This window comes from Hemibagrus wyckioides, linkage group LG05 (genome assembly GCF_019097595.1).
Source record: "Hemibagrus wyckioides isolate EC202008001 linkage group LG05, SWU_Hwy_1.0, whole genome shotgun sequence".
NCBI classification, from domain to species: Eukaryota; Metazoa; Chordata; class Actinopteri; order Siluriformes; family Bagridae; genus Hemibagrus; species Hemibagrus wyckioides.
Genome location: NC_080714.1, coordinates 18,520,835 through 18,548,284, shown reverse-complemented (window position 1 = coordinate 18,548,284; position 27,450 = coordinate 18,520,835). Strand labels below are relative to the sequence as shown.

The window sequence follows — 27,450 nt, the reverse complement described above, 5'->3', positions numbered from 1 at the left end:
TGCTGGTGGCTGCAGAACACCACACGTTTATCAGCTATTAAACAGTCTAAGAGGGAGGAAGCCCAGCGCACTATCCCATTTCCTCCACACTTGGCCAAGCGCACATCAGCATTTACATGCCATGGCCAACTTTTTAAACAACTGACGCACATTCTACATGTCACATTATATTAATACCATTGCCAGCAGCTCAGTTAACAGCTGTATTATTATCAATAATTTGTGCACCATACCATTAGCAGTCTATACCATTAATTGTTCAACCAATTTTCATGATTATAGTATTAAATAAATGTTAAAGCACCTTTTTTAAACAGAAGTTGTTTTAACAGCACTTTTCACCACACACTATACAGCTAACTCTAATCGTTAATTCTATATACAATTAGTAACTGGTTATAGTAATATCAGTGGAGCTCAAAGCACTGACATAATACATAAGATCAGAGGCAGGTCATGGGTTTCAGTTAATGTTCACATCAAACATCAGACTGGGGGGAAAAATGTGAACTCGGTGACTGGCAAGTTTGCTGGTCTCTAGAGTTTACTCAGTATGGTGTGACAAACAAAAAAAAAACCATCCAGTTTGCAGAAGTTCTGTGAGGGAGCCAAAGTGGTTCAATCTGAAAGGAAGAGGTTCTACTCCTTTCAGCCAAGAACAGGAATCTGAGTCTGGAGTACGGAACGGTTCGCCCGACCTGGAAGTTGAAGATTGAAGAAAAAAAGAAAAGGAAAAAAAAAAAAAGAAAAAAAAAAAAAACACCACCTAGTCCGAAGATTTCTGCTGGGACACGGATGATGTTAGGGTCATAATTTAGCACCAGCAGTATTAATCCATGGACACGACCTGCCACATGTCAGTTTAGAGTGGTGGTGGTGTCAAGATGTGGTGTTTTCCTGAGACAGTTTGTGCCTCCATCACTGTTTGAATGCCAAGCATTGTTGTTGACTGCACCTTTTTATGGGTGCAACTGCCTCATTTTTATAATGGCATCTTCCAGCATTATAATGCACCATTTCCTAAAGTAGTCATGTCGTGTCAAACTGGTTCCATGAACATGAGTGCATGTGAAATGTGGAAGAACAGAAGATTCACAGCACGACTGTGTAGCAGACAAATCTGCAGCAATTGTATTTGATACCATCAATTTCAATCTCAAATCTCAAAACTCAAAGTGGAATACTCGGCATGACGAAGTGAAGCTTTTCTGAGAGTGAAAAACAGAACATGGTGTAATTCTTAACATCTATGGTAATGACATTATTAGACTGCCCAGCCCTACATCAAGCATGCTTATTAAACACATTTGTGCACTAAACAATAAGCATATACATTCTCAAGTACCAAGCTGAAATGTGGATGCTGGTCCCATGGCTCCTTTTAGTACACAGAAATCCCCTTTGTTTATTAAAAAATACCGCAATAACACTAAGGTAACAATGAAGTAAGCATGAGGTGGATGTAGTAATAATGATAATCATGCCTTCGAATCAGAAAACAGAACTAGACAACACCTTTTTAATAAAAGGGAACCGATATCCATTAAATAAAGACTCCATTATCTTGAATTTAAGATCTGAGAGCATAAGCATCCATAATTTATTCTCCTCCTATTCTCCTATAAATGATCTATATATAATATTTATAGAATTAGTTATGTATTATTAACCTTAAATATTAAAAATTAAAGCAAACAGCACAACATGCATGATTACAGTAACCCTATATCTTCAGCAATTCTTTAGTAAGGAATCTTTTTAGTTATTGCTTCATCCATATTAATGGTCAGTCACTTAGACTCATCGTTGAATAAAACGACAAGTACAAATGTCAACCCCATACACAGAAGTGAGATTAAACAGCATTGTGATGTGTAACTGATCTCCAACTGCCCTCTGCTCAACTGCCCACTCTTGGCTTATCAAAGATTCTGTGTAAACTTTTTGCTTCTTTTTTTTTTTTTTTGGGAGAAAAATCCAGAAACGGTTGTTCCATTGTGAGCACCTAGATGGCAGCCTCCACCCACCCAATGCTTGGCAGCGGGAAGCGTAGGCCTCAGAGCTCGGAGTCTGGAGCCAGCTGGCAGCATGCGCCTCAATGGGGTCACTTCAGCAAGCCATGCCACCCTCCAGCCTGCAGCACTGTGCCAGCCTCCAACTAAAGGAGATGGCTGGACGTCGTGCTGCCAGACTCCATTCATAATTATGGGCCTTAAAGAAAAAAACATGTTCCTGTGCCCAGAGCCTTTGCGCGCACTCTCACACACACATGCAACACACACACACACAAATTAAACCGTCAGGCAGAGTGTGTAGTGCTTGAATATATCTGTTCTTAAGACTCGGCTGCATTCATGAGCAGTGGCCGTTGGAGAGAGACACAGACTGAGGACACAAGGCCCTCACACAGGCTGCTTTTGTCGCCAATAGTTTCAATTCCTGTTTGTTACTGCCATTGTCCTTTTCTCTTCTAAAACAAAACTGTAGTGGAATGCTCATTCAGCTTCATAAGAAATGCAAAACAAACTGTCAAAACGGCTAAAAAAAGAGCTTGTTGCATTTCTAATTTCAGGTGTCATCGGTTATGTTGCTCATGACGGTGCCAATGTGGGTGCTCACGTAACCCTTTCAGAGCACAGGCGCGAGTATACAATCATCTGGTCGAGCAGCTGACAGAGCCAAGCTTAACGTTTCCACTGACGATGCCCTGAAAAACTTGTGGTTCAACCCCAACGGTCATCATAAAAAAAAGAAGGAAGCAGTATGGAGCACATATTTAAATGCAACTATGAGTTAAATGCTGTTATATAGGACGTATTCGAGGCATAGCGGTGCAGTGCAATGTGACTTGCTCCGTCAAGCCCTCAGTTGAACATCCGGTCAAAGTCTGATAAAAGTCTCACCACTTTGTAGATCGTTCCGCACCATTAACCCGAGTATCAACTAACCATCAAACGAACACCTTCAGCAAATCTGCCATGGCAATTTCCATTTATTTTGGTGCTGACATGTTGAAGATGAGGGCAATTAATCAACAGCAGACTTCTGAAAGAGAAAGTGTTGACGAATTCTGTGGCTCAAGGCTAACACTTTCCTGTCATCTCTATACTCTCATGTTTCTTTTATTTTCTCTATAATATTGCCTGAATGTTTATCCATGTACTTTATATCTGCTGTACTCGTGTACTCCTACACATGATTCATGTTTTCAACGACCCAACAAAGAGACTAATGTGGAGCTTAAACAGCACTCCAACTTTAGATCATCATTAACGATAACAGCACAGAGTGTCTACTCCAGTCACTGGAGAAATGTACAGAGTGTACACTGATTAGAGAACACCATGAACTGACTCCTTAACTTTCAATCAAAGCGTGCAGCTGGACGTTATTACAGTTAGAGTAAAAAAATAAAAGAAAGAAAGAAATAACGGCTGCCATTTTTTATAAGGAGGACAATTTCATTTCTCATGCATGCAAAATAGTACAGTAATCCCCCTCTATATCGGGGTCCCGGCATACCGCAGATTTTTCCGGTACATCGCGGTATCCGCAAGCTTTAGAGTGAATTGTTTTTATGTTGAAATGAGGTAATTTATTAATAAAAATATAATTATTAATTAAAAATTTGAACATTAATTAAAATAAAGTAAAATGTTAATAATATATCAAATACTGTACAGTGTAGCGTTGTTTAAAAAAGCACGGTGCAGGGATGCTGAAAATCAAAATACAGTACGGCTGGAGGAACGAGTCTGGCCAATCAGAATGCCCCACTCATTTAATCACGGCTCTGATTGGCTGCTGGCTATTATCCCAGTTCTTCGTGTGTCACTGTCACAAGTGTTTTGTTTTGTTCTGTGTACGCTGCATTTTTACGTTTTTTTCTGCAAGCCCTATTACATTGCCCAAACGCTCTGCACCTTCTAAGGCTTCTGGCAAGGAACGAACATACATACGAACATACGAACATACGAACATACATACATACGAACATACATACATACATACATACATACATACATACATACATACATACATACAGCTACGAATTTACCCAAAATTCATCTCGCTATATGCTTGCAAATGTTTTGTGTGTGTGTGTTTAAAGACTGGGGGGGGTAATGTCTTAGGCGGTGGCGTCCATGTATCGCGGACGGTTTTGGAACATAACCCTTGCAATAAACGGGGGATTACTGTAACCACCTATTTGGAAAGAGAGTCACCCTATCTTCTTATATTAAATTAAATGTTATTTCTTGCACATACATGCTCATACACTGCCTTCATAAATAGGCTTTAAACTTCATTCTCCTACTCTCCCTGTGTTTTGAGATCATACAGACTGGTGTATTAGAAGAAAATCAATGACACGTGCATCGGGATTGAACTCGGCAGAATAATGGTTGTCACAGATACCTTTGCAAGATGCCATTTTCTTGTGGTATCACACCGTTAATGGCTGCCTGTAAAAAAAGAAAGAAAGGAAGAAAGAAAGAAAATTTTTGGTTTAACAACAATTATTTACACACAGCAGCATACAAATAAAACATCACAGATAATAACTGGAATTTTAATGGGGAACATCTGTCCTTATAAGTCCAAAGGGTAAAATACTGTCATTAAACCCCATGAAGCCAAATATACCGGGAACTTTATTTTTGGGTAACAGTATAAAGAGGCTCTGCTTTTCTCACATACAAAGACCATGGGTTATTTGAGTCAATTAAGCTGCCATGATGAGACGAGCTTTACTGTTAACTGTGGACACACAATATTTCTTTCGGTTATTCGTCAACATAATGGCCATCAAAATACTGATATCAGTCATGCAGAGCACTTCCTGTGTGATTATTCTGACTAATCCTCAGAGGTTCCCAATTTCTATAGTGAGTGTTACTTTTTAAAAAGTAAATTGATTTAAAAATGGTTAATGCAGGTCAGTCTTACACACTGTGACAACACAAATATTAACAAATTATTATTACATTTTAATACTTATTCCACAACAAAAAAAAAAGTAGTAGAAAAAACAAATAAAGCAGGAGCTTTTTGCAATTAAAGGATAGCTTTCGGTGAATTTCAGTAAATATATGGCTAAAAACAACAGCCTGCTATTCAGTACAAAGTGACTGAATTAATAAACCAAAAATCAGTACTCTGTCACAAGACCTTTCAACTCACAGATTAAATATGAATACAGAGACATTTGCTTCACATTTCCTTCCCCCTCTGAACCGGAATGATGGACTTCTGCAAGTGTGTGTCTGTGGGTGGGTGTGTGTGTACATGTGGGTGGCTGGTGAACTGACCAGTACGACACATTTAATGGCCGTAAGAAGCTAGATTTTAAGGATTTAGTAATAGATCACTTAAAAGGTGTTTGTTTCAGAGTGTGAATAACTCTGGACTATTTGTTTTTTATTTACTATCAGAAGCTGTTCATCTGCTCACGGCGGCCTTGTTTCCTTTTCCTTGAGAACTGTTATGCATTTGTGCAATCTTAGCTTTTTCACGCTTAGCGAACGCAGGCTCCCACGGCTGTTCTAACCCCTACTATTATCACTTTTATTTGATCTATGGATAGAAAAGACTTCCTAATTAGAATCATAAAGGCAAACAATGGCACAGAGAGGCTAACGCAGAAAAGACAACGGAAATGTGAAGAACAGAAAACCCTGTGTTATCTCAGCTGAGGTCGAAGCTACTACGATCAGACTCACTACCTTATAAATGTATGGAATAATACTCATTAACATCAAAGATATAATCAGGTACATAATAGGAAGATAACGGTCATATGATTGCTTGCATTTTTAAACGCATTATAGGCTAATTCATCTGGAGTGAATAATTTGTGTCATCAGAGAACATAATCTGCATTACATACGGTCTGTAAATACGTTTATACTTGGATCAATGCATCTTAAATATCAAAAGCATATCCTGATAAAGATTTTCCACAAAAATAGCTGCATTTAAAAGATGCTTAAATCGGACTAAACCCACAACAGGAAGTCTAAAACTTCTTTTAGACAGAGGACATCAAAGGCATGTTTGATAAACAAAACCCCTCCTTACAGGCATTATGATGCACTATAATCTGTCTGACTATACCTTTAAGATAAGTAACAATGGCATAGTCTTTCATTAGACTTTCAAAGAACACCTGGGTAATGCAATCTAAGCAAAACCTCATCAAAACATCTGACTGATATGAGTCAGGTGTAGTTAAAAGGCTTGCCAGTTTAATCAGCACTGATATGGTTTCACACCAGCTACAGTACATGAAAGAGCTCTTAAGCCCTACTGCCATTTACCAGTGGGTAGGTAGTATATTACATATATAGGCCAAATAATGTGGTTAAGATCCTGTCGTATCTGTTGTTATTATTCAGAATTAGACCCTGGGACTAAAAAGCAGAACAATTAAATTGATTGATTTTTTTCTGTAAGCTGCTGACCGAACCAGACAATATAATCGTCATGGTCATGTAAAAAAAAACCCGTCATAATTATATAAGAAATAATCTTTTGGATTCTTGAGGACTTTCTACAATAAAATGTAAGATATTCATCACACATACTATTCTAGACAGTTCAAAAACTATGTACACATACACTATATTGGCAAAAGAGATATCTCTCCCAGTCTTGATGAACTGGTGATAACATGCATGTAATTGCCATTGTTAAAGACTCTCTGGGTAAAAGAAAGAACTTTTGGGACACGTTGTGTTCGTGCGTACTTACACTATATTGCCAAAAGTTTTGGGACACCCCTCAATATCATTGAATTTAGGTGTTGTTTTTGGCCCCTTAGTTCCAGTGAAAGGAACTCTTAATGCTTCAGTATACCAGGACATTTTGGACAATTTCATGCTCCCAACTTAGTGGGAAAGGTTTGGGAATAACCCCTTCCTGTTCCAACATGACTGCACACTAGGGCACAAAGCAAGGTCCATAAAGACATGGATGAGCGAGTTTGGTGTGGAGGACCTTCGGTCCTGACCTCAACCTGAGAGAACACCTTAGGGATGAATTAGAATGGAGCCCAACCACTGAAACACAACACCTGAATTCAATTATTTGAAGGGGTGTCCCAAAACCTTTGGCAATATAGTGCAGGTACATACACACAACGTGTCCCAAGTCACCATGCTTAGTTTTAGTTAAATGAGCTGTAATCTTTTACCCAGAGATTCTTTAACAATGGCAATTACTTGCATGTTTTCACCAGTTCATCATGACTGGCAGAGATATCTCCTTATGTCTTCACAAAGAAATGGCAACCATGTAGAGGCTGTTTTATGACTTAGCATTACATTCTAATAAAAAAGTATAAATGTCCCCTATTTACACTGATCAGGCATAACATTATGATCACCTGCCTAATATTGTGTTGGTACTCCTTTTGCTGCCAAAACAGCCGTGACCTGCAGTTTTGGAGATGCTCTGATCCAGTGGTCTAGTCATCACAATTTGGTCCTTGTCAAACTCTCTCAAATCCTTACGCTTGCCCATTTTTCCTGCTTCTAACACATCAACTTTGAGGACAAAATGTTCACTTGTTGCCTAATATATCCCACCCACTAACAGGTGCCATGATGAGGAGATAATCAGTCTTATTCACTTCACCTGTCACTGCTTATAATGTTATGCCGGATCGGTGTATCCAGACTTTTCAGACACCCTGGGTATTGAATTGTATTGTATTGTGTATATATAAAAAATTAAAATATTTTTATTTTTTAAAAGTTTGTTTTAATATTTAAACAATATTTCAAACAAAAAAAACAAGAAAAAAATATTTTACATTTTTGAAGATTGACTAAAAAATTTTAAGCAGACATTAGCAGCAAATCTGACAACTAATGATTAAGCACAATTGTGTGTGGCCTGTGTGGCCACAAGCCCTACAACAAGTGTGCATAATAAAAGGTCAATCCAAAATGCTTGTATTAAATATGTATGTGTGAAACCCTCCCTGGCTTTCTCAATGGATTAGAGCTATAATATTTTTTGACAAATTAGAAAAGATTAGACTTTCATTAAGGAGTTCTCCTAATGCATTTGGGAAAATATGGGGCCCTTTTTTCCAGTTGGCTAAGAGGATAAGACTTTTCACCCTTCTTAAAGACTAACTTGGTCATGTTATCATGTTTGGTGTAGTGGTGGAGATGGTCTGGTCATTAATTTATCTATTGGACACACACTTGAATGTGACTTGACATTTTATTTATTTATTTGTTTGTTTTTTTTGTATATTTTACTATTTTTTTCTTCCTTTACTTTATCTTACATAAAATCTATAACTCTTATTGTTTTTTTTTTTACTAATGTGGTGTTGGCAACCGTTTTGTAAAACCCTAAATAAATAAATAAGTGCATGCATGTATTCACTATAAAGACAATCCTATCTGTTTCATTTATACAGAGATTCCTAATACTAATTACTAACCCTAAACCTAAATAATGTAAATACATTGCCGTTAGCCTGCTGTCAACGAGTACGCAACGACAAGCTGAAAATGCTGATAACCTTCACACCTGAATAAAAAGGTGTGGGTATGCTGGCTAAGTTTCTTTTCCAGCTGAAAACGCTTGCTCACTAGCTAAGACTACCTTTATTGTTCATGATAATGAAGGTAGCAAAGGCTAAGAGGCTGATTTAACATAGACACTACTTTTAACTTTTTATTTTATACTCTGATATAAGTGTGTTCTCTTTTTGGTTCGGTAATATTATTAGAAGTGAATAAAAATCAGTAACACAGCTTGGTGAATGGTAAAAAGCAAGAAAAAAAATAATGCCACCTCTTTTTAATAATAGTTTTTTTTTTTTCTTTTAAATAATTCCTCCTGTGCACAGCGCACATCCATCATCCTAATGTTCGGCTAATAAAGAGCAGACAGCACTGACATCAGCCCATCTTTAAACATATCCTTGCACTTGAGGCATTTTAAACATCCCCCAAAAAAAAGTATTTGCTCTGGTACCGTGTGCCTATGTGTGTTTTCCTGGCTAAAAGTTGCAGTACTTGTCCTATTCCTGTATACAGGGGCTCTTTTGTATGCTCCATGAAGCTTCCAGTTCCACACACAGGAAGTCATCACATTTACAGGTGCAACTAACCACTGCAAGGGCACAGCTATGGCTGTTTGAACAGCTGCCAAGAATACTGCCGGCTTGTTGCTAAATATAGTGAAACGCCACCCCAGATTACGAGAACAGCTATTTTGTGGGGAGAAAGCGACCATTTTTTTTTTGTCTCCCCTTAGCGCTGACTCTTTAGATCTTCTGTAACAGTGCGCATAAATATAGGTTGGGTGGAACAAGCAGCAGTAGTAACGTTTCAGGTTGAGTGCAGGCTGCTGAGTCACTTCGTACCAGAGTCGATATTTTTCTTCATATCAGTCAACAATAACGTGCTGCATCTGTTATCAGTGACGTTTCCAATAAACAGACTTTCGACCATATAAAAACATCGTGTTGATAACCTCAGTTACAAGTTGATTTTTTTGATATGATAATCAAGATGTCAACAATGCCATGAAAGCAAATTCAGACACAGACATTTCAGTTAACTGAACCAAGTACTCAAAAAGAGTCTAGTAGAGCTAATAAACCTTTTTTTACAACTGTCCTTAGTTCAGCAACTCCAGTTTTCTAAAAGCAGCCTCTTTAGCTAATCCTGTTTTGCAGTTTGTCCAGTCACATGGATTTATGCAAATCGTTCAGCTGAGAGCAGGTCATTGCACCCGAGACTAGCTTTATTGGAGTTTTTTCACAAATAGTATTCACATATTTTTCATTTTACATACCCTCTCTGGTCTGATTATGCTTGTTTTAAAAAAAAAAAGTTTTGAAGGATGCAATCTTTATAATTCTCAATGCATCAAATTGAAAATAGATGCATCTCAGAGTTCTGGGTGTTAATCTTAAGTGGTAACATGAAGCCGCAAACTAACCACTAAGGGTTAAGTATTAAAAGATAACGCAATTTTGGTTTTGAATACCCCCGGCCTAGACCAACCAACATGACTACATTGACCAATCCACCCATGACCCTCTACAGGGTCGTGCTTATCCTATCCCATTACAGGGCACAATCGCGAGCACACACCTACACTTCAGACACTTTAAAGAAATCAGTCAACCTACAACATGGGGTTTTGGACTGGGACCAGGAACAGGAGTACCCAGAGGAAAACCCTGAAGCACAGGGAGAACATGCAAACTCCACACACACAGGGTGGATGCTGGGAATATAACCCCAACCTCAGAGGTGAAAGGCAAAAGTGCTAACCACTAAGCCACCATGCCTCCCATATATAAATCCAAAAAACTCAGACAAAGTTACGAGAGGTTTGGTGCTATTTAATGGGGCTCAGTTGAAGAAAGTTAAACATCACACAGAGGACTACTGAAGCAGCACTACTGTTGTAATGTCGTGTGTATGCTTATGTATTTCTAGATCTTGGACGAATCCAAGTGAAAATATTTCAGCAGCAATAACACAAGATTTTTGGCAATTGTCTGAAGCTGGACATTTTAGTATTTTATATATACACTGACCAGGCATAAGCCTAATATTGTGTTGGTCCCCCTTTTGCTGCCAAAACAGCCCTGACCCGTCATGCACTGTGTATTCTGACACATTTCCATCAGAACCAGCATTAAATTCTTCAGCAATTTGAGCAACAGTAGCTCGTCTGTTTGATCGGATCACACGGGTCAGCCTTCACTCCCCACATGCATCAATGAGCCTTGGCCGCCCATGACCCTGTCGCCAGTTCACCACTGTTCCTTTCTTGGACCACTTTTGATAGATACTGACCACTGCAGACCGGGAACACCCCACAAGAGCTGCAGTTTTGGAGATGCTCTGATCCAGTCGTCTAGCTATCACAATTTGGTCCTTGTCATACTCGCTCAAATCCTTACGCTTGCCCATTTTTCCTGCTTCTAACACATCAACTTTGAGGACAAAATGTTCACCTGCTGCCTAATATATCCCACCCACTAACAGGTGCCATGATGAGGAGATCATCAGTGTTATTGACCTAACCTGTCAGTGTTCGTAATGTTATGCTTGATCAGTATATTTTTTTATATATATATATATGAATTAGGTACATGTTATCCTTCCACCAGCAATATTATGAAATATTATGATATCCTTCCACCAAAATATATTGTTATAATTAAATTATATATTGGTTGGAGTGTTTTTCAACCAAGCAGTGACTAATGTCTTTTAAAACACCCCTGCTGTGACTCACTCAGGCAGCACACACAGCACCATGCCCTGTCACTATCACTGCTGTGTGGAATGGCCCACGACCCAAATAATATCAAGCCCAGGGTTGGTACTATGGTGGCCCCCTGGGATCTTTCTGGGAGGGGGATAAATTGTGCATAGCACCAAATAGCAGTGTGTATGTTTGTGTGTCCAATTTGAAAGATCACATACAAAAAATAAAAAATATTCCAAAAGTAGGCATGATAGTATAATATAACCAAATTGTTTGCTATTAAAACACGGAGCTGTGTTTTTGCATACATCAACACATCACCGCTGGATGTTCAAAACTGTGCTAGAATGTTCTGAGCTCTTACACAAAAAAGATCCAACCCAGTGAACACTGAGGCTTTGTTGTGCTGTGGCCCTGTTCAGACCTGGTATTAACATCGTTCTCGATAGTTCCAATCACAGCAGAGACCAACAACTATTCACACCTGTGTTTCGAGAACATCTCTACAAACTGTCTGTGATCCCTTTTTCACTGGGCTGCCGAATCTGCTGACCTGAACAGGATCCAAAAACACTCTAGCCAAAAGCAAATGTTCATATTGTGTTTATAATTCATTGTAGCCTGATTAAATCAACAGGGGCTCGGTTTAATCGATAAAATATTAAAACCATGGGTTAAAGTTTGAGGATTAGGATTTTGAGTTTGGGGGATTTACTGAACACAACAAAAATATCAGTCCTGCACCATGCAACTCGACTAAACCTGACCACAGTTACAGTTATCAAATATCAATATCAGTTATCAAATATATGTTAATAATGTTCCAGTATTTGTGTTTCTAAAACATGCTAACCTAACAGCAGATTCAAGCTAATATATGGAGTTTTCTATATTTTATGAACCTTCAAGCCCTCGACAGCTTTTGGCAATGGCCAAAAGTATGTGGACACCGGACCACCACACCCGTTTGTGCTTGTTGAACATCCCATTCCAGATTTAGTCCCTGCTTATATTTTGGGGCATGGCTGTGGGCATTTTTGGTCATTTAGCCAGAAGAGCATTACTAGCACTGATGTCACGTGAGAAGGTCTGGGGTTGCAGTCGGCATTCTTCACTGGGCTTGAGATCAAAGCTCTGTGCAGGATATTCAACTTCTACCACTCCAACCTTATCAAACCATGTCATCACAGAGCTGGTTTGGTGCACAGGAGCATAGTCATGCTGGAACAGGTTTGGGCTCCTTAGATCCAGTTAAAAAAAAAAACCTGTAATGCTACAGCATACAAAGGCAACCTATGCAGTTGTCCGTTTTCAAGTTTGTGGCAACAGTTTTTGCAGAAGACCCACATATGGAAGTGACGGTCAGGTGTCCATATACTTTTGGACATATATTGTATCTAAACTTATAACATTTCCTGTAACAGTGCTGTCCTTCAGCTTAAAATATACCACCAAATTCAAAATCTTCCTTTTCCAGACTCCATACATGTTAAAAACCATCAAACCAAAATGATTTGAAAAGCAAATCAGTTCGTTGAAATTTAATTAACAGAATTGAAGCAAAATGCCTAAGTTTTGTATCAACAAGCATGACTTGACAAAGGAAACTCAATTCCGCATGAAAATTGCACTGTACTTAGGCTTGTCTGCTTGTGATCCAATCCCCCAGGGCCTGTGATCATACATTCTCTTTACGGGAAACATTTGTCTTGCTGAAATTATACTGGCCACAACGGCAGCATCGAATCCTAATGTATTACAGTTCGTGTGGGTGAAACTTACCACCAAGTCCCAATTGTTCAGTTCTAAGAGAGTGATTGCCTCTGCAATATTGTCGATCCCAGTGCATGCCTGGAAAAAAAACAAGCAGACATGACTACCCAGAGTACAGCAGAGGTCAATATTTTATCAGTCTTGGCACACTGTCTAACACACAATAATGATCTACATTTAAAAATGACAATACAAAACCCTAAGTGGAACTTCTAAATAAAATGTTTCATTGCATCTAAGAGCTTTATATGAGCAATGCCCAGTTATAACTGCTCCTTTATATAGAACCGTGTATTTAGAGTTCATTGGGATATGAAAACCTGCATCCTGCCTTTTTCAGCCTTTACACAGTTGTTTTTGTGTGGTCACGTGACCGGGTGTCGCATTTTCAATACAACTGAAACCTTGTCCAAATATAACAACCTGCCCATTTATTTCAGCCTCCTACACACAATCTCACCCTGTCAGTGGAAATTATTAAAGAGCTATTGTTCCATCCAAGGAACAAGTTCGTCTTAATTGTCCCGTTTAACGAACGGCTCTGGACGAGTAAACATAGCTGTCTTATCTTGAAGTAGTGTTAAAGCTACGCTAGCTAAAATGTCCAGTCACTACAGGGCTAGGTAGAGTCGTTACGGTCTCTCTCATAAATTTACTACACGTTCTCGACAGACTGACTGAATAAAAAAACAACAACACTGATAATACTGTATTCTCCTTAAACGCTGCTGGACAGTCTTTAATGCGAACTAAAATAGATGAGCAGCGTTAGTAGGTTCGCCGGTTGCTGTCAAAGACCAACAATGAAACAGTTAGCCATCAGCGCTAGGTACAGGGAGCTTTTTGCGAGTCCATACTCTAAGTATCTGACTGTCCGAATTAGCCCCTGGCTTGTTCTGTGATGCGTTATCTCGTAGTTTTATGACTGACACCGTTTCCAATAGCCGAAAAAGCCTATAGACGGTATGTCAGGAGACGTTAGCTTGGTAGCTGCTAACAAATGAACTGTCAGTGACATAGCACCTAGTTAGCTGTCTATCTGTCAGTGTTCGCGCACTATGCGGACAGTTTAAGGTCTAATAAAGTTCTTGCTCAAAGTCAGCAAGCAAGCTTAATGAAGGTTTCCAGTCAGGAGAGAAAACCTACCTGAAAGTCAGCCAGAATCATCTCTCTGTCCATGTTGCTACCACTGTCGGAGGCCATTGCAGTGACTGGCTAACACTAGCTAGCTGTTCTATAGTGCCGCTACAGCTGTGCTCAGCTCTGCTCGCTCTCTTTGGTCCCTTTAGCTACAAACGGTCTGAGACGCAAAGGGTGTACGGGGACTACAAACAATGTCGGCTTGAAATTTTAAACCGCATATGACCCCGAGACTGAGTTTTAGTACAACAGAGAACTCGGGAGCAAAACCCGCACTTTAGGCCCCACTTCCTAATCTGTAGTTTTTAAAACAGATTTTCTGTTACAGTCACTTTTTTAATCCAAGCAACGGAAACAACATACGGCAGTCGCGAAGAACTGTCGCAAAATGAACCAAGGCCCAAGGCAGAGATGTCCGATTAATCCAGAGATCACATATAAATGATGACGGTTCTTAAAATAATTATCCCTAATTCCCTTACATCCTATTAACAATTTGCCCATATTTCTATTTATAACATACACGTTGCATATTTGCTTGCTGTACTTGCATTTTTAAGATAGGTCAATCACTTTTTATTTAAGGTAGGCCTTAACCTGTCTATTAAGAAGACACTGACTAGTTATGGGATTACTTTAGTAATATATACATAGCCTTCTATTCAGTGTATGGACTCCATTGTAGATTGACTCTACAGTGGTCAAGAACTATCTACCTATTCAGCTATACAGCTAGAATGATCATCCTTTCTTCTCTTAAATAATACACTATGTTAATCAATGACCTTATCATTTTATGGAACATAATACGAATGGTTATTAAATCTAAACTTGATAGTAGCTATCAAATATAATTTTATTGTGGATTATCGTAACTGTCTTTATTCCATATTTAACTATAATACTATAATGGTTGTCCTGAAGTGCTAAATAGCAATGATTATTAGTAAATGTTAAACCACTACTATGATTTTATAACAGTACGTTATTAACTACATTTATTACATATCTAACCGTGACACTAAAATAGGGTTATTCTGCTGCATTATGATAACTATGTTTAATACTTTCTTAACCCTGATACTACAAATGCTCTTCTACAATGCAATATACATATTCCTATCATTGTTGCATATGTAATTACTGCGACATGGTGCGTTTTATAAATGGTGTATGGTGTTTTTTTTTAACCATGTGTGACAGTTCATTACACATTTATCTATGTTATTACATGTTACTATAACACTACCCTTATCTTACTACAGCACATTGTGGTAATTATCAAGTACTGTTTGCTACATATATAACCATGAGAGATATTACAGTAGTTTTATATATAGCTTACTTATTTGACCATAATCATTATAACATTTTTCACAATAGTGCAATATACAATTTACTATCATGATTAAATATGTAATAAATACAGCTTCCGTGAATGTATTATATATTTAAACAGAGTACTACAATAGTGTCACTGTGGTGCACTATGTTTATTATATATTTAACCATGGTACTTTCAAGCATTTACTACAGTGTAATCTACACTGTATTACTATGGTCAAACAGTCTGAGTAATAAACATAACTAGTGTACATTTATACTATATTTAACTATTGATACTGTGTTGTTGTTGTTTTTTTATATGGTACACTATGGTAACATTGTTCATTATACATTTAACTATGCTAAAATGATACAACAGTTATGGTGTACAATGGTACACTGCTTTTTATATATTTAAATATATTACGATAGCTTTAGCCTGGTGTAGTATGGTAGTCTGTCTAATACATATTTAAGTACACTATAGTCGTTTTACTCTGACGTAGTAGGGCACTCTGCACCGATACACTCACTCACTATACACCTATCAGGCATAACATTATGAGCACTGACAGCTGAAGTGAATAACACTGATTATCTCCTCATCATGGCACCAGTGTGTAGGTGGGATATGTTAGGCAGCAAGTGAACATTTGGTCCTCAAAGTCAATGTGTTAGAAGCAGGAAAAATGGGCAAGCGTAAGGATTTGAGTGAGTTTAAGGCCAAATTATGATGGCTAGACGACTGGATCTCCAAAACTGCAGCTCTTGTAGCGTGTTCCCAGTCTGCAGTGGTCAGTATCTATCAAAAGTGTTCCAAGAAAGGAACAGTGGTGAACCGGCGACAGGGTCATGTGCGTCCAAGGCTCATTGATGCACGTGGGGAGCGAAAGCTGGCCCGTGTGGTCAGATCCAAAAGACGAGTTACTGTTGCTCTAATTGCTGAAGAAGTTAATGCTGGTTCTGATAGAAATGTGTCATAATACACAGTGCACGACGGGTCAGGGCTGGTTTGGCAGTAAAAGGGGGACCAACACAATATTAGGCAGGTGGTCATAATGTTATGCCCGATCAGTGTATATTTACATGTACTACAAAAGTTTTACTTTGTTGCACTATAGTACTCTGCCTAAGTATACTACACTTTTTTTACGCTGGTAAACGCCTACATTACGAAGGTTATGCCTACATATTAGATTTTTAACTATGAAACCTACAGTACAGTAGATCTGGGGTATATTGGTACACACCATGGTGTCCTTATGGTACTGTGCTTATTGTGTATTTTAATTATTCTACTTTACCTTTTAGTCTGATGTAATATGAGACTGATTATTATGTATTTAATTATACTACAATAGCTTTAGTCTGGTCTGGTGCAGCATTGTACTCTGCTCATAAGGCTACATATTTACCCCTAACACTAGTCTACTGTGTAAATCGAATAGTTTGTTCCTAAAGCACTGCTGTTTTAAAAGCAAATCATTTTGCCCAAGTCACAATGGATGAGTGATTTGCTGCTTCTCGGGCGTAAATGAGCTTCGTGTGAATTCATGTTTGACACTTTATCTTCATGAGACTTTGAAAGGCAGCGGTGAAGTGCATCTCAACGTCTCCTTGACGTTAGCACAGCACAGTCCCGCCTCTCCCTCGTCTGTTAGTGGGCGGAAGTTTGAGTCCTTTATTTCAAAAAATGAGTGATGTCAAACAACAAGAGCGGACTCTCTCTGTCTCTCTCTGTCTCTCTCTCTCTCTCTCTCTCAACGTCAACTGCGTACAAAACAGCTTGTCGACAAAGAAAATGTTAGGTCTCCACGCCGATTCGATGTAGGTTATGTGATGGTTCTGCTCGTTCAGGTGCTCGAGACAATGTAATATTTCAGATGACTCGGCACGGGACAGTAGTGCAGTATTCTCCGGGCTGCGTAACGTAGTGAGACAGGGAGCATTACTGTGCCTCACAGAATGAGTCAGGACCGTTTTCACCCAGAGCCAGCTCGTCATCCGAATAAATTATTGTCTCGAGACAGCTTACCTGCTCGGCTGCATTGGTGAAAACGCATCGTAACGCTAAACGTCTAAACGTCAGCGAGGTGCACCGCTGCTTAACCGACTCCGGCGCATTTTGAAATGGGCGGGAAGCTGCACGAGCTCTCAGAGCACGTCCCTTCTGAAAGTCATTGGACGGCTGCAGCTCGGCGGCGCTCGTAGCTTCATTTGTTCTTTCATCCGTGCGATTGGAGGCATCGAGGAGCTCCTGTGAACTCTAGATGACAGCAACTTGGATGTCAGGGTTTTTTCTAACAGCGTGCACCTGCGTATCAGGACTATTTGAAGTGTGTTTGCGAGCTGCAGATAAGCTTTAGATGTCTCAGTGCTGCATGAGGGGCGCCAATACTTCATCTGCAGCTGCGTCATGACATTTGGGTTTCATCTGGAGTGATTTGCTTTCTAGTGGCTTTCCAGGATTTTTTGTATTTTTTTTTTGTACCAGAGCTCATCAAGTGGATGCAAGACCAGCACGACTGTAGTCTAACAAGAGCCAGGCTGCTTGCCTGTGTGTACACCGCGCTAAGCAGAGACAGGGAGGCAAGACAAATCGTCATGCTGAATTTGACTTGTGTGTGATTGTTACAGCACGTTTTCGGCCGGTGGTGACTAAAAGCCTCCTCCTTGGATAGAGATGGCGTGATATCCCTGTTTTTCCGCGCTGAGAGCGATCGCTACAGTGGGACGATATTAAGACTGAGGTGGGCGGACCTTGGCATAGCACCATTTTTTTGTGGGGGGGCTGGAAGAAGAGACTATTTACTACAGATCCGTGCTGATTTGCGTTACAACTAGGACTGGTCTTAAAAAGAAACATCACAGAGTTCTTTCTAATTGAATCTGTTACAAAAAAAAAAAAAAATTTCCCCCCTTCACTCGCTCAACATCTTGTGAAGATCATGGCCGCAGCCTCAGATGTAAACAGGTTGACCAGTGCTGCTGCAAGAGGAGACTTGAGAGAAACTGAGCAGATACTGCAGAGCAACATTAACGTGAATGCGAGGAACGAATTCAACAGGACAGCACTGCAGGTTGGAACATCACAAACTATTTACACTCACTTTTAAACGCGAATGCTTTCATCATGCTTTTCTTTCTTCCTTTTTTTTTTAATTTGATCTAGGCTGTCAAACGTTTAGTATCCTGGTGAGGTTTATTTAAGGAACAGTCTTAATTCGCCCGAAGCTTTACTACTTTAACTGAATAAACAGACCTCTATAAAGCTGAACCTTAAGCACAGATCACTACGAGCTCTCAGTACACTGCTAAATTATTTAGCTATTGCATTGGTTATGACCATATATTTACTTTTTAATGACGTTTTATTGCAGTTCTGAAAACTGAAAACTACTAATTATTAACGTATAGGTTAATGAAATGCATGCGCATGAGTACATGTGCATTTTATATATATTTTTTTATTTTTTGAAAATCTGGTAAATTATTAGGCTATTGCTTGGTTATGACCAGATTTTGACTTTTTAATGACGCTTTACTGCAGTTCTAAAGACTGGAAAAATGCTAAATATGAACGTATAGATTAATGAAATGCATATTTTTTAGTATATGTTCATTTATGATTTTTGAGAATTTTCAGACTGCTAAATTATTTGCTTATTGCTTTTGTTATGACCAGATATTTACTTGTCAGGTTTTACTGCAGTTATAAAAGCTGCCAAACACTAGTATATATCGACATATAGGCTAATAGAATGCATATGTTTGAGAATATATTTATTTTTAATTTTTGAGAATTTTTTTAAGGCTTCCGGTACACTGCAGCATTATCGGCTCAAGGCCGCATGTTTTAGCACTATCCTCAAATATTTATAGTTAATAGTATCCTCAAATAAAAATAGTTTTTTCCAACTGTAAAAAATATGAAATAGCAATATAAAACAGGGTTATGTTTGTATTCCATATTTTTTGCATAGTTTGACTGTGGCCTAGATTAAAATGATGTAAAAGAATCTCCTGATAATCTCTTTCAACACCACAGTCCTTGGTATTGTGATTGCCTACTCATAATTTATTATATATATAAAAATATATATGTACATTTACATCGATTTATAATATCATTTTTCTGTAAAAGTTCATATAACATAGGATCATTTCCATGTGTTAGTATCACAGTCACATGTGTTAGTGTCAGTATCATCATGAAAGGTCGCACGTGCCCCACACTCTATATTCTGTTGATAAGCACTGGTCAATATGAAGTACAGTGGTTGCTTACTCATACTTATATGCTGTATTTACACAAACTTATTGTTTCAGCTTCAAAATTAGTAGATGTGAAATCACATATATTTAGGGGAATCCCGCATGTCGAGGATACGAATATGCAGCTTATGTAGGCTAAGCTAACACTGCTAACAGCTTGTATGGTCTAAGTCTAATAGTTTCCTTTAGATTTATAAGTTGATTATTTACTGGTTAGGTTATATTGTTTGTTTTTTTACATTTCTCAAGCAAAGGCGTGTTTTTTTGTTGTTGTTTTTTTACTGGGGATATTTCTGAGCATTTGGGGAAAACCAGATCAGCTTTCTTAAAGCACAAATCCGAATGTGTGGTGTAGTTTTTAATATATTCACATGAATACTAACTGCAATAGTGATTTTAATTACTGCACTGTATACGTGATTTTTTTGGAACAAAGTTTCCAAGCCTTTGATTAAAATTAATTTTACCGGAAAATCCGGTAGGCTAATTTAATAAGATTGAGATAGGCCTACCAGTTACCCAGAAAGGCCTACATATTGTAAGAAGTGACTTTTATTTTTATTTTTTAAACAAGTCAGGACCATCAGATATTAAGAATATACTTTAAAAGCAGACTTATTTATTTCCTGATGAAGTCGGTTGCAACCTTCATGTCATGGTCAACATTTAGGCCGTTATGTCATAATTACAAATAATAGCCTATATCAATAGATGTTATTGATATTAAAAATAAACGTATAAATGCGTATTCGTTTCGGTAAGTAAAAAAAAAATTGCATGTTGAGATTTTTAACCAGCATCTTTCTTTTACAAATAAAAAAAAGCACGTGCAAAAATAGATAGTTTGTTAAAAAAGTTAAAAATGTTAGTAATATGTTTAAACCGAGCAATGTTGTTGTTTCCGTATTCTCGGAAAAAAATGTCATTGCATTGGTCATTTTTTTGTACCATTAGTGTATACATGTGCATGAGGTGTAACTTTAATTTATTACTATAAAAAAACTAATTAAAAGTACACCAGTGGGTCCTCAAGGTGCAATTATATGCTTAGATATTTTTAAAGGTACGCTACAATCACTTGACCATGTATAACATGCGTATAGACTTCTACAGGTACAAAAGGTACTCTAAATGGGGAGCGCCCCAGTGACTAAGACAGTACAGTTTACATTTTTTTTTCTGTTAATGTAGTGTACTTAGGCCTTAATTCGTTTCAATTATTTTTAATTGCAGTGCGTCTTAAGCGTTATGATGTTGCATTAGTTTTGCGTTTTTTACAGGTGGTGAAACTTGGCTGTCCTTCTGTAGCGGAAGCCCTGCTACGCGCGGGCGCTGATCCAAACTTGCCTGACCCCAGCAAGGGTTTGAGGATAACGCACGACGCTGCGCGCGACGGCCACACGGACACACTTCAGGTGCTTCTGAGGTATAAAGCGGATGTCAATCTCCAAGACGACGATGGTAATCTTCCGCTACATCTGGCGGCGCGCGAGGGTTATCAGAGCGCCGTGGAGCTCCTGGCGCCGCGCACCGCACACCCGTTTCAGAAGAACCATAATGGTTTCACGCCCATGGAGCTGGCATCACAACATCATAGAGACGATACAGCACGCTGGCTAGAGAACTACCGGCCTTCACAATTGGAATAGGCAGAGGAACGCCTGCTTTGTGTTGTTACAGAGGTAGTGTAGAAATACATGCTGAATGCGCCTTTTTGGTATAGTATTCGATTAATATTCAGCTAACTACCTCTTTGGCTTTGAAGCTATAAGAAAAGAGCCTGAACGAAGGTCATTTTAAAGCACATACATGGCCAAACGTTTTTACAAGGCCTAGGCTGCTTTCTCTTAATGTTATGTTACATATGATAATCATTCATCAGAGTGTTTCAATTGGTTTGATTTCAAGGAACATTCAAATTAACCCATTTTTTGATTTTGATTTTTTGAAGGTGTCACATATGTCATTAGACTACAGTTGCTTCATTCAGAGTGCTCTACCCTCACTGAACTAAAGGTATCAAACTGTACTTTTCCTCGTTGGTGGTTGGTACCATAAAAGGTACTATTAGTATGTATATTTTACCCCGGAATGTTCTTATAATATACATTTAATTAGCTTTTACATTTTTGGCAGATACCCTTATCCAGAGCGACTTACAGAAGTGCTTTTGAAATCTCTATTAATGAATAGCTACATGGTTTACTAAGAATATAATCAGTTTAAAACTCTGTTGGGAAGTAATATAGGAAAAATATACTATAATATAATAGTATAGTACAATAAAATAGTACTAAACTGCATCTTTCAGATGTTTTGTCACTGGGGTGATCCCATTAAGGGTTCATTTAATATGTATCCTTTGACGTGGAAACCTGAATACAATGTATCTTATAAATAAAATGATTTAAGGAAAATAAAAATGATTAGTTTTTAGAGTAAAATTTACTTTTCATTATATGCAAGTTTCTAGGTAAACATGCAAAACTTTGCAAAAAATGTAAATTTGAGGATATCACCCCAGCGCCTAAGAAAGGTACAGTATAGTACTATTTTGCTAAATATAGGCTTAGATTAGTAAGGACCAATTAATGTTTTACCCAAAATATTTTTAAGGCTTTTTTTTGGTCATTTAAAATAAAAAATACAATAAAAAAAGGTAATAAGCACTTGACATTACCACTTTACCAGCTCATAGAAAGTACAGTTTGGTACCTTTAATGCATTTCCACTACTCTACATCTGTCAAAATACCTGCAAATTGTGTTTATCTCCAAGCCCGTTGTGAACTCACAGGAACCCACATGAAGTGGCTTTTCATCGAGTGTATATATTTGATGACCGAAAATATCATAATTTATTTTAAAGATCAGATCAGAACAGACCTCCTTTGAGATATTTCTCTTCCTTATTTTTACTTAAAAAAATATATGATTGCACTCTAGGTCTCTGAAACCCAGAAGCATTTTTTTTCCATTGCTTTGTCTTTTTTTGTTTGTTTGTTTGTTTTGTTTTTTTATTTGCTTATGTTTGTCAAAAAAAATTGCACTTATGCCTGTAGATAAAATAAATCATTTTGATATTTGTAAAGCTGTAACTGTGAACGAATGTGTGTTTGTCGTTAACAAGACATTGTATTTGCTTAAAATAAACCAAAGACCAGGATACACGATTTCCAAAAAAAAGAGCATCCGTGACTTAGCTTGTGTTTAGGCTCATTGTGATTCAGTTTGCTTTATTTAACAGATCTGATCTCCAACATAGTACTAAGTCAAAATGCCATGTATTAAATTGGATTAAGCCTACTTGAACGTTACTAATCGTTGTATCCTTTAATTATATGAAGAAATAAAATGGTCCTTTTAAATGTGTGTTGTGATTATTTCCATCAGTATCATTAATACACCCGGTTGGTGATGATTTAGTACAGCTTATGTGTGCTACAGATGGCTTAACACGGATTTAACCCTGATCATCTATAGACCGTAACTAATAAAGCGTGTTAAATTAAATCAGTATTTGTTGTGTCATGATATCTGTATGACTGAAGTACTATGCGTCTGTTTAGCTTTGACTATCTAATGAATCAGATCACAAGTACCTATAGGACTGAACTAAGACGTCACGGTTTTGTTTTTACACATCACGCTTATTTATGGTCAACGCATTTTTTCCTTTGCTTTCCTGAAACGAAAACAGCTCTGAATGAATTTGTGTGGAGTTTATTTCTTTTATGAAAGCTAAAAAAATAAATACATCACTAAAGGGGGACAGCTTTGTTCACCCTGCAGCTGATGTTAACTTCCCCATTTGATCTGAAAATGCTCTATCTTTATTTTACGTGCCTCAATAAACTGACTTGTTCTTGATATAAGTTCAGACTGTTCATGTATATTTTACAGAGTAAAAGCACCAACAAAATAAAAACGGGGTGATTATATATATATAATCAAAAAAAAAATCCCCGAGGGCTTGTGTGTGAGGAAGTAAAACAAAAGAAGAAACCCGTTAGAATCGGACTGAGGAAATAGCCTTAGCATCAGGCTAGAGCCTTGCCGTTCTGTGCCAAGACATTTCTGGGGCCGTCGAGTAAATAATACCTTCCGTGTTATTCTGGGAAATTGAGAAAATTCATAAGGACAGTACATCGAATTTTGGCTTTTCGGAAACAAAAAAAGACTGAAGATGAGAGTGAGAAGATGAGGTGATTATCTTCCTGGTTGCGGGGCTGCGATGCAGCGGCGGTAAGTCCGTTCCTCCCACGTGCTCCATCACCCATTAAAACACGCACTACTAACAACGCGGCAAATTATAAAGCCTATTATTTTAGACGTATATAAATATTATTGCCATATTAATGAAATATTTCGAAGCCTGGGCTGACTAAATATCCTATAATAACCTAAGCGGTGTGCAGCCCATGTTACAAACACCATACCTGGCTACCTTTAATAAACATTAGCTTTTTCTTTTTTCTTTTTGCTAACTATTCTGTAGTCACAAACACCTGTGTGGATTTGTTTAACTCTTTCTCTGTCATGTGAATGTATCTCATTCATAAACAAGGCATATACGTATTTCATATATGCTTTATATATTTTACACTTGTGTTTTCTTTAGTATGTTCACAGTCCCAGCCTTAATTTTTCATAATTGTGAAAATTTCATATGAATCAGATTACTACGCCATCAAACCTAGGAATCTAGTCATGTCTCATTTTTATTTTGGGGCACATTTGGCATTTTATGTTGATTTTTGTGTCCATTCTCAGAAAGCAGAGGCATTAGACTATCTTTATTTTTAACAGAAAATGCAAATAGAGTGTCTTTACATCTTCACCCTAAGTACAGTCTAATGATGTGCCTTAATTCTTCTTTTTTAACATTACACTATGTATACATTTCCAGGGAAAGATATATATTGAGGGTACAAAAAATAAGGACCCACCCAAGAAACAAGGAAATGTTCACAGTCACAGTTTACTACCTTTTTTTTGTCTGTGGGCGTATGGTATTTTGCATATTTTCAAAAATAGAATATCACAATGGAAACATGAACTGATATATATATTATATAAATAATAATATATATCATACACACGCTGTATATATATACAGTGTGTGTATATATACAATATACATTATGTTAACTTTAGATTCTATAGCTAGCTTTCTCCTCACAGTCTTTCTCTCTTTTTTTCTGAGCTCAGCTAGATTTCAGGGTAAGGATAACAGTTCATTTAACTACACCAAATTATTCTGAGCTTATTTTAATGCAGCAGTGCTTCCACTGATATTGTGCAGGCCTTGCATGGCCTGTACACGGGGAAGATGGTGTACTTTTAGCTATTTCTGCATAATTGCTCAACTATGTTGTTATGCCTTGTCCTAATATTTACTCCATTTTAAAAATATTTACACATAATTGAAGTATCAAGAAAAAAGGAAAATCATAAAGGTGCCAGTTTAAAAATAATAATAAAATTTAAGATTATTATACAGTGACAGGGGAAAATATTTAAATCTGTAATAAGTGACAGCAGTTCTCATCCATGCAGGTTTGTGTATAGAACAACAATAGGCCTACATCCTGATTTAGCTTCAAATAAAGCCTCAGTGCAACTTACAGTAAGACAGTTAAATTGATTTAAGGACCTTAGAAGTCTTCTGATTAATGCCTTACTTGTTAAGGCTTAAGATTCAAGACATCCCCGACAGCTAAGAGATATGCAGTCACTTGAAAACGTTCTTTGTTTCGGAGAATGTGATATGCCAGTCAAGTACCCATGAGGTGGTGAAGCATTGCACAATCAACATAGTTTATATTCTCTAAAGACTGCAGCGACCACACATGTGCCTGCTATTTCCCATTTGTAAGTCAATTGTGGTCAGATGATTGACAGGACACCAAGTAGTTCAAGTACCGTGCTTCCTCTCTTGCATACAGGGTATGTGCGACAACGAGAGAAGACTGTAGAGTCAACGTGGCTGCACTGTTGGTAAGTTTATCATGCTTATAAAAATTATCTATCTATCTATCTATCTATCTATCTATCTATCTATCTATCTATCTATCTATCTATCTATCTATCTATCTATCTATCTATCTATCATGTACAAGAAATTAATAAATACAAAATATATCATTTGATAGCTAGGTAGACAATATGGCCAAAAATATGTGGACAACTGACCATCATGCCCATGATGGTCTTCTTTAAAATGTTGTAACAAAATTAGAAGAATACAATTGTATAGGGTGTCTTCGGATATTGCATTATGTATGACAAACCTGCTCCAGCATGACAATGCCCTATGCTGTGCACAAAGTAAGCTCCGTGTTTTGTGAAAGCTGGTGTTGAAGAACTCCAGGGGCTTCCACAGAACCATGAATTCAATCCCACTGAACACCTTTGGGATGAACAGGAACCCCAGGCCATCTCACCCAACACCGGTCCCATGACCTCAATAATACTCTTGTACCTGAATGAGCAAATCCAGATAAAACATATAGCTGCAAAGAGATATTATTGTGAATGGATGCCACCCACATAATGCAGCATGGAATTCATGCATGGTAGAAGATTTTTGCTTAGGCTGAGACTAATATTATCCCTAGAAAGGCATAATATCATTCTAACTAATAACATAATATTATGATAAGGTCACTGTGTGAAGAAAATGCCCTTGCAGGGAATATTAAAATTCTCTGCCACCATCCCTGTTATAAATCACAGGTCTGACAAATAATAATATTACGGTGTTACTTCTGTGAGCCAAAAAGATCAAATCTGATGGCTCTGATCCAGGACTGGAGGCCTAATGAAGACAGTCAGTCTAGTAACATGGCAGACAGATCCCAGGTCAGATTTCTACCACCAGAATATTTGATTTTTATAAATAACTACATGCAAATTAGAAATAAGACTTGTTTAGAGCTGTACTTTCAAAATGACTGAAATGGAGGAAGATAAAAGACAGGAAATGGATCAAAACATCAAAAACATTTCCGAAGAAATTAATAGAACAGCACAACCATCTCCATCTAGTGGATGATAAACGCTATTAAAGATGAAGTCAGGAACGGGTCATGGTTTAAATCATAACAGAAACTGACCAATGCTGTTAGCAAGAGATGTTTACATAGCTATTACAGGAAATATACATAACTACAATATTAAGCTAATAAAAAACGGACTGCTTAAATATATTTAAAAATCTGTCACTTATATTCTTATAATGTAACATTTGCATGCTTAATAATAGTTAACACATCCACATATATTTTTACTTGTATCACTGTAGGAAAAACTGATTACTCTGTATTTTATTCATTCTAAAACAGTGCTAGCGATGTTCATGTGCATTGTGAAAGCAAGGCGAGGTCTGTGTGGCAGTGTTTGTTGGTCTCACTTTTGCTCCTTTGCCCTCCTGATGCCAATCTCTGAGCTCCAGGAAAAACCACATTGCTCAACTAGTCTATGGCAACATGTTTCAAGCTGTGTGGAGAAACAAAACAAAATTTAGTTTTAAAAGAAAATAGACTTAATTTTTCATAAGTGACCCAGATGAACAAACGTGAAGTGGGCATGAAGAGGCTGACCTAGGAAATGTGTTCAGGTAAATGATTGGAGTAGAAGAAGGATTATTTCATAGAAACATGAAACCCCCGGCATT

The 27,450-nt window shown here is 37.7% G+C and overlaps 2 protein-coding genes across 2 annotated transcripts in view; one reads left to right on the top strand and one right to left on the bottom strand.

Annotated features, from left to right (window-relative positions):
* The window catches only part of faf1 (Fas (TNFRSF6) associated factor 1), a 66,813-nt gene extending 52,283 nt beyond the window's left edge, over nucleotides 1-14,530 (bottom strand). Inside the window, exons 1-3 of the mRNA XM_058389388.1 lie at nucleotides 14,179-14,530; nucleotides 13,042-13,110; nucleotides 4,420-4,466 (exon numbers count right to left, since the gene is read on the bottom strand). Coding sequence (XP_058245371.1) covers nucleotides 4,420-4,466; nucleotides 13,042-13,110; nucleotides 14,179-14,235 — 173 coding nt within the window. The 5' untranslated portion in view covers nucleotides 14,236-14,530. The remainder of the gene's footprint in view (nucleotides 1-4,419; nucleotides 4,467-13,041; nucleotides 13,111-14,178) is intronic.
* A 2,675-nt stretch (nucleotides 14,531-17,205) lies between these two features.
* On the top strand, nucleotides 17,206-23,567 carry cdkn2c (cyclin-dependent kinase inhibitor 2C (p18, inhibits CDK4)). Its single transcript, XM_058388900.1, has 2 exons — nucleotides 17,206-18,578; nucleotides 21,054-23,567. Exons 1-2 carry the CDS (start codon nucleotides 18,447-18,449, stop codon nucleotides 21,420-21,422), a joined length of 501 nt encoding a protein of 166 aa, XP_058244883.1. The 5' UTR covers nucleotides 17,206-18,446; the 3' UTR covers nucleotides 21,423-23,567.
* The last annotated feature ends 3,883 nt before the right edge of the window (nucleotides 23,568-27,450 follow it).

Excerpts from the sequence above, each read along its gene's own strand:
- cdkn2c (XM_058388900.1), top strand. The coding sequence starts at position 18,447 with ATGGCCGCAGCCTCAGATGTAAACAGGTTGACCAGTGCTGCTGCAAGA. Across the intron at positions 18,579-21,053 it reads TCAACAGGACAGCACTGCAG|GTGGTGAAACTTGGCTGTCC; the intron begins GTTGGAACATCA and ends CGTTTTTTACAG.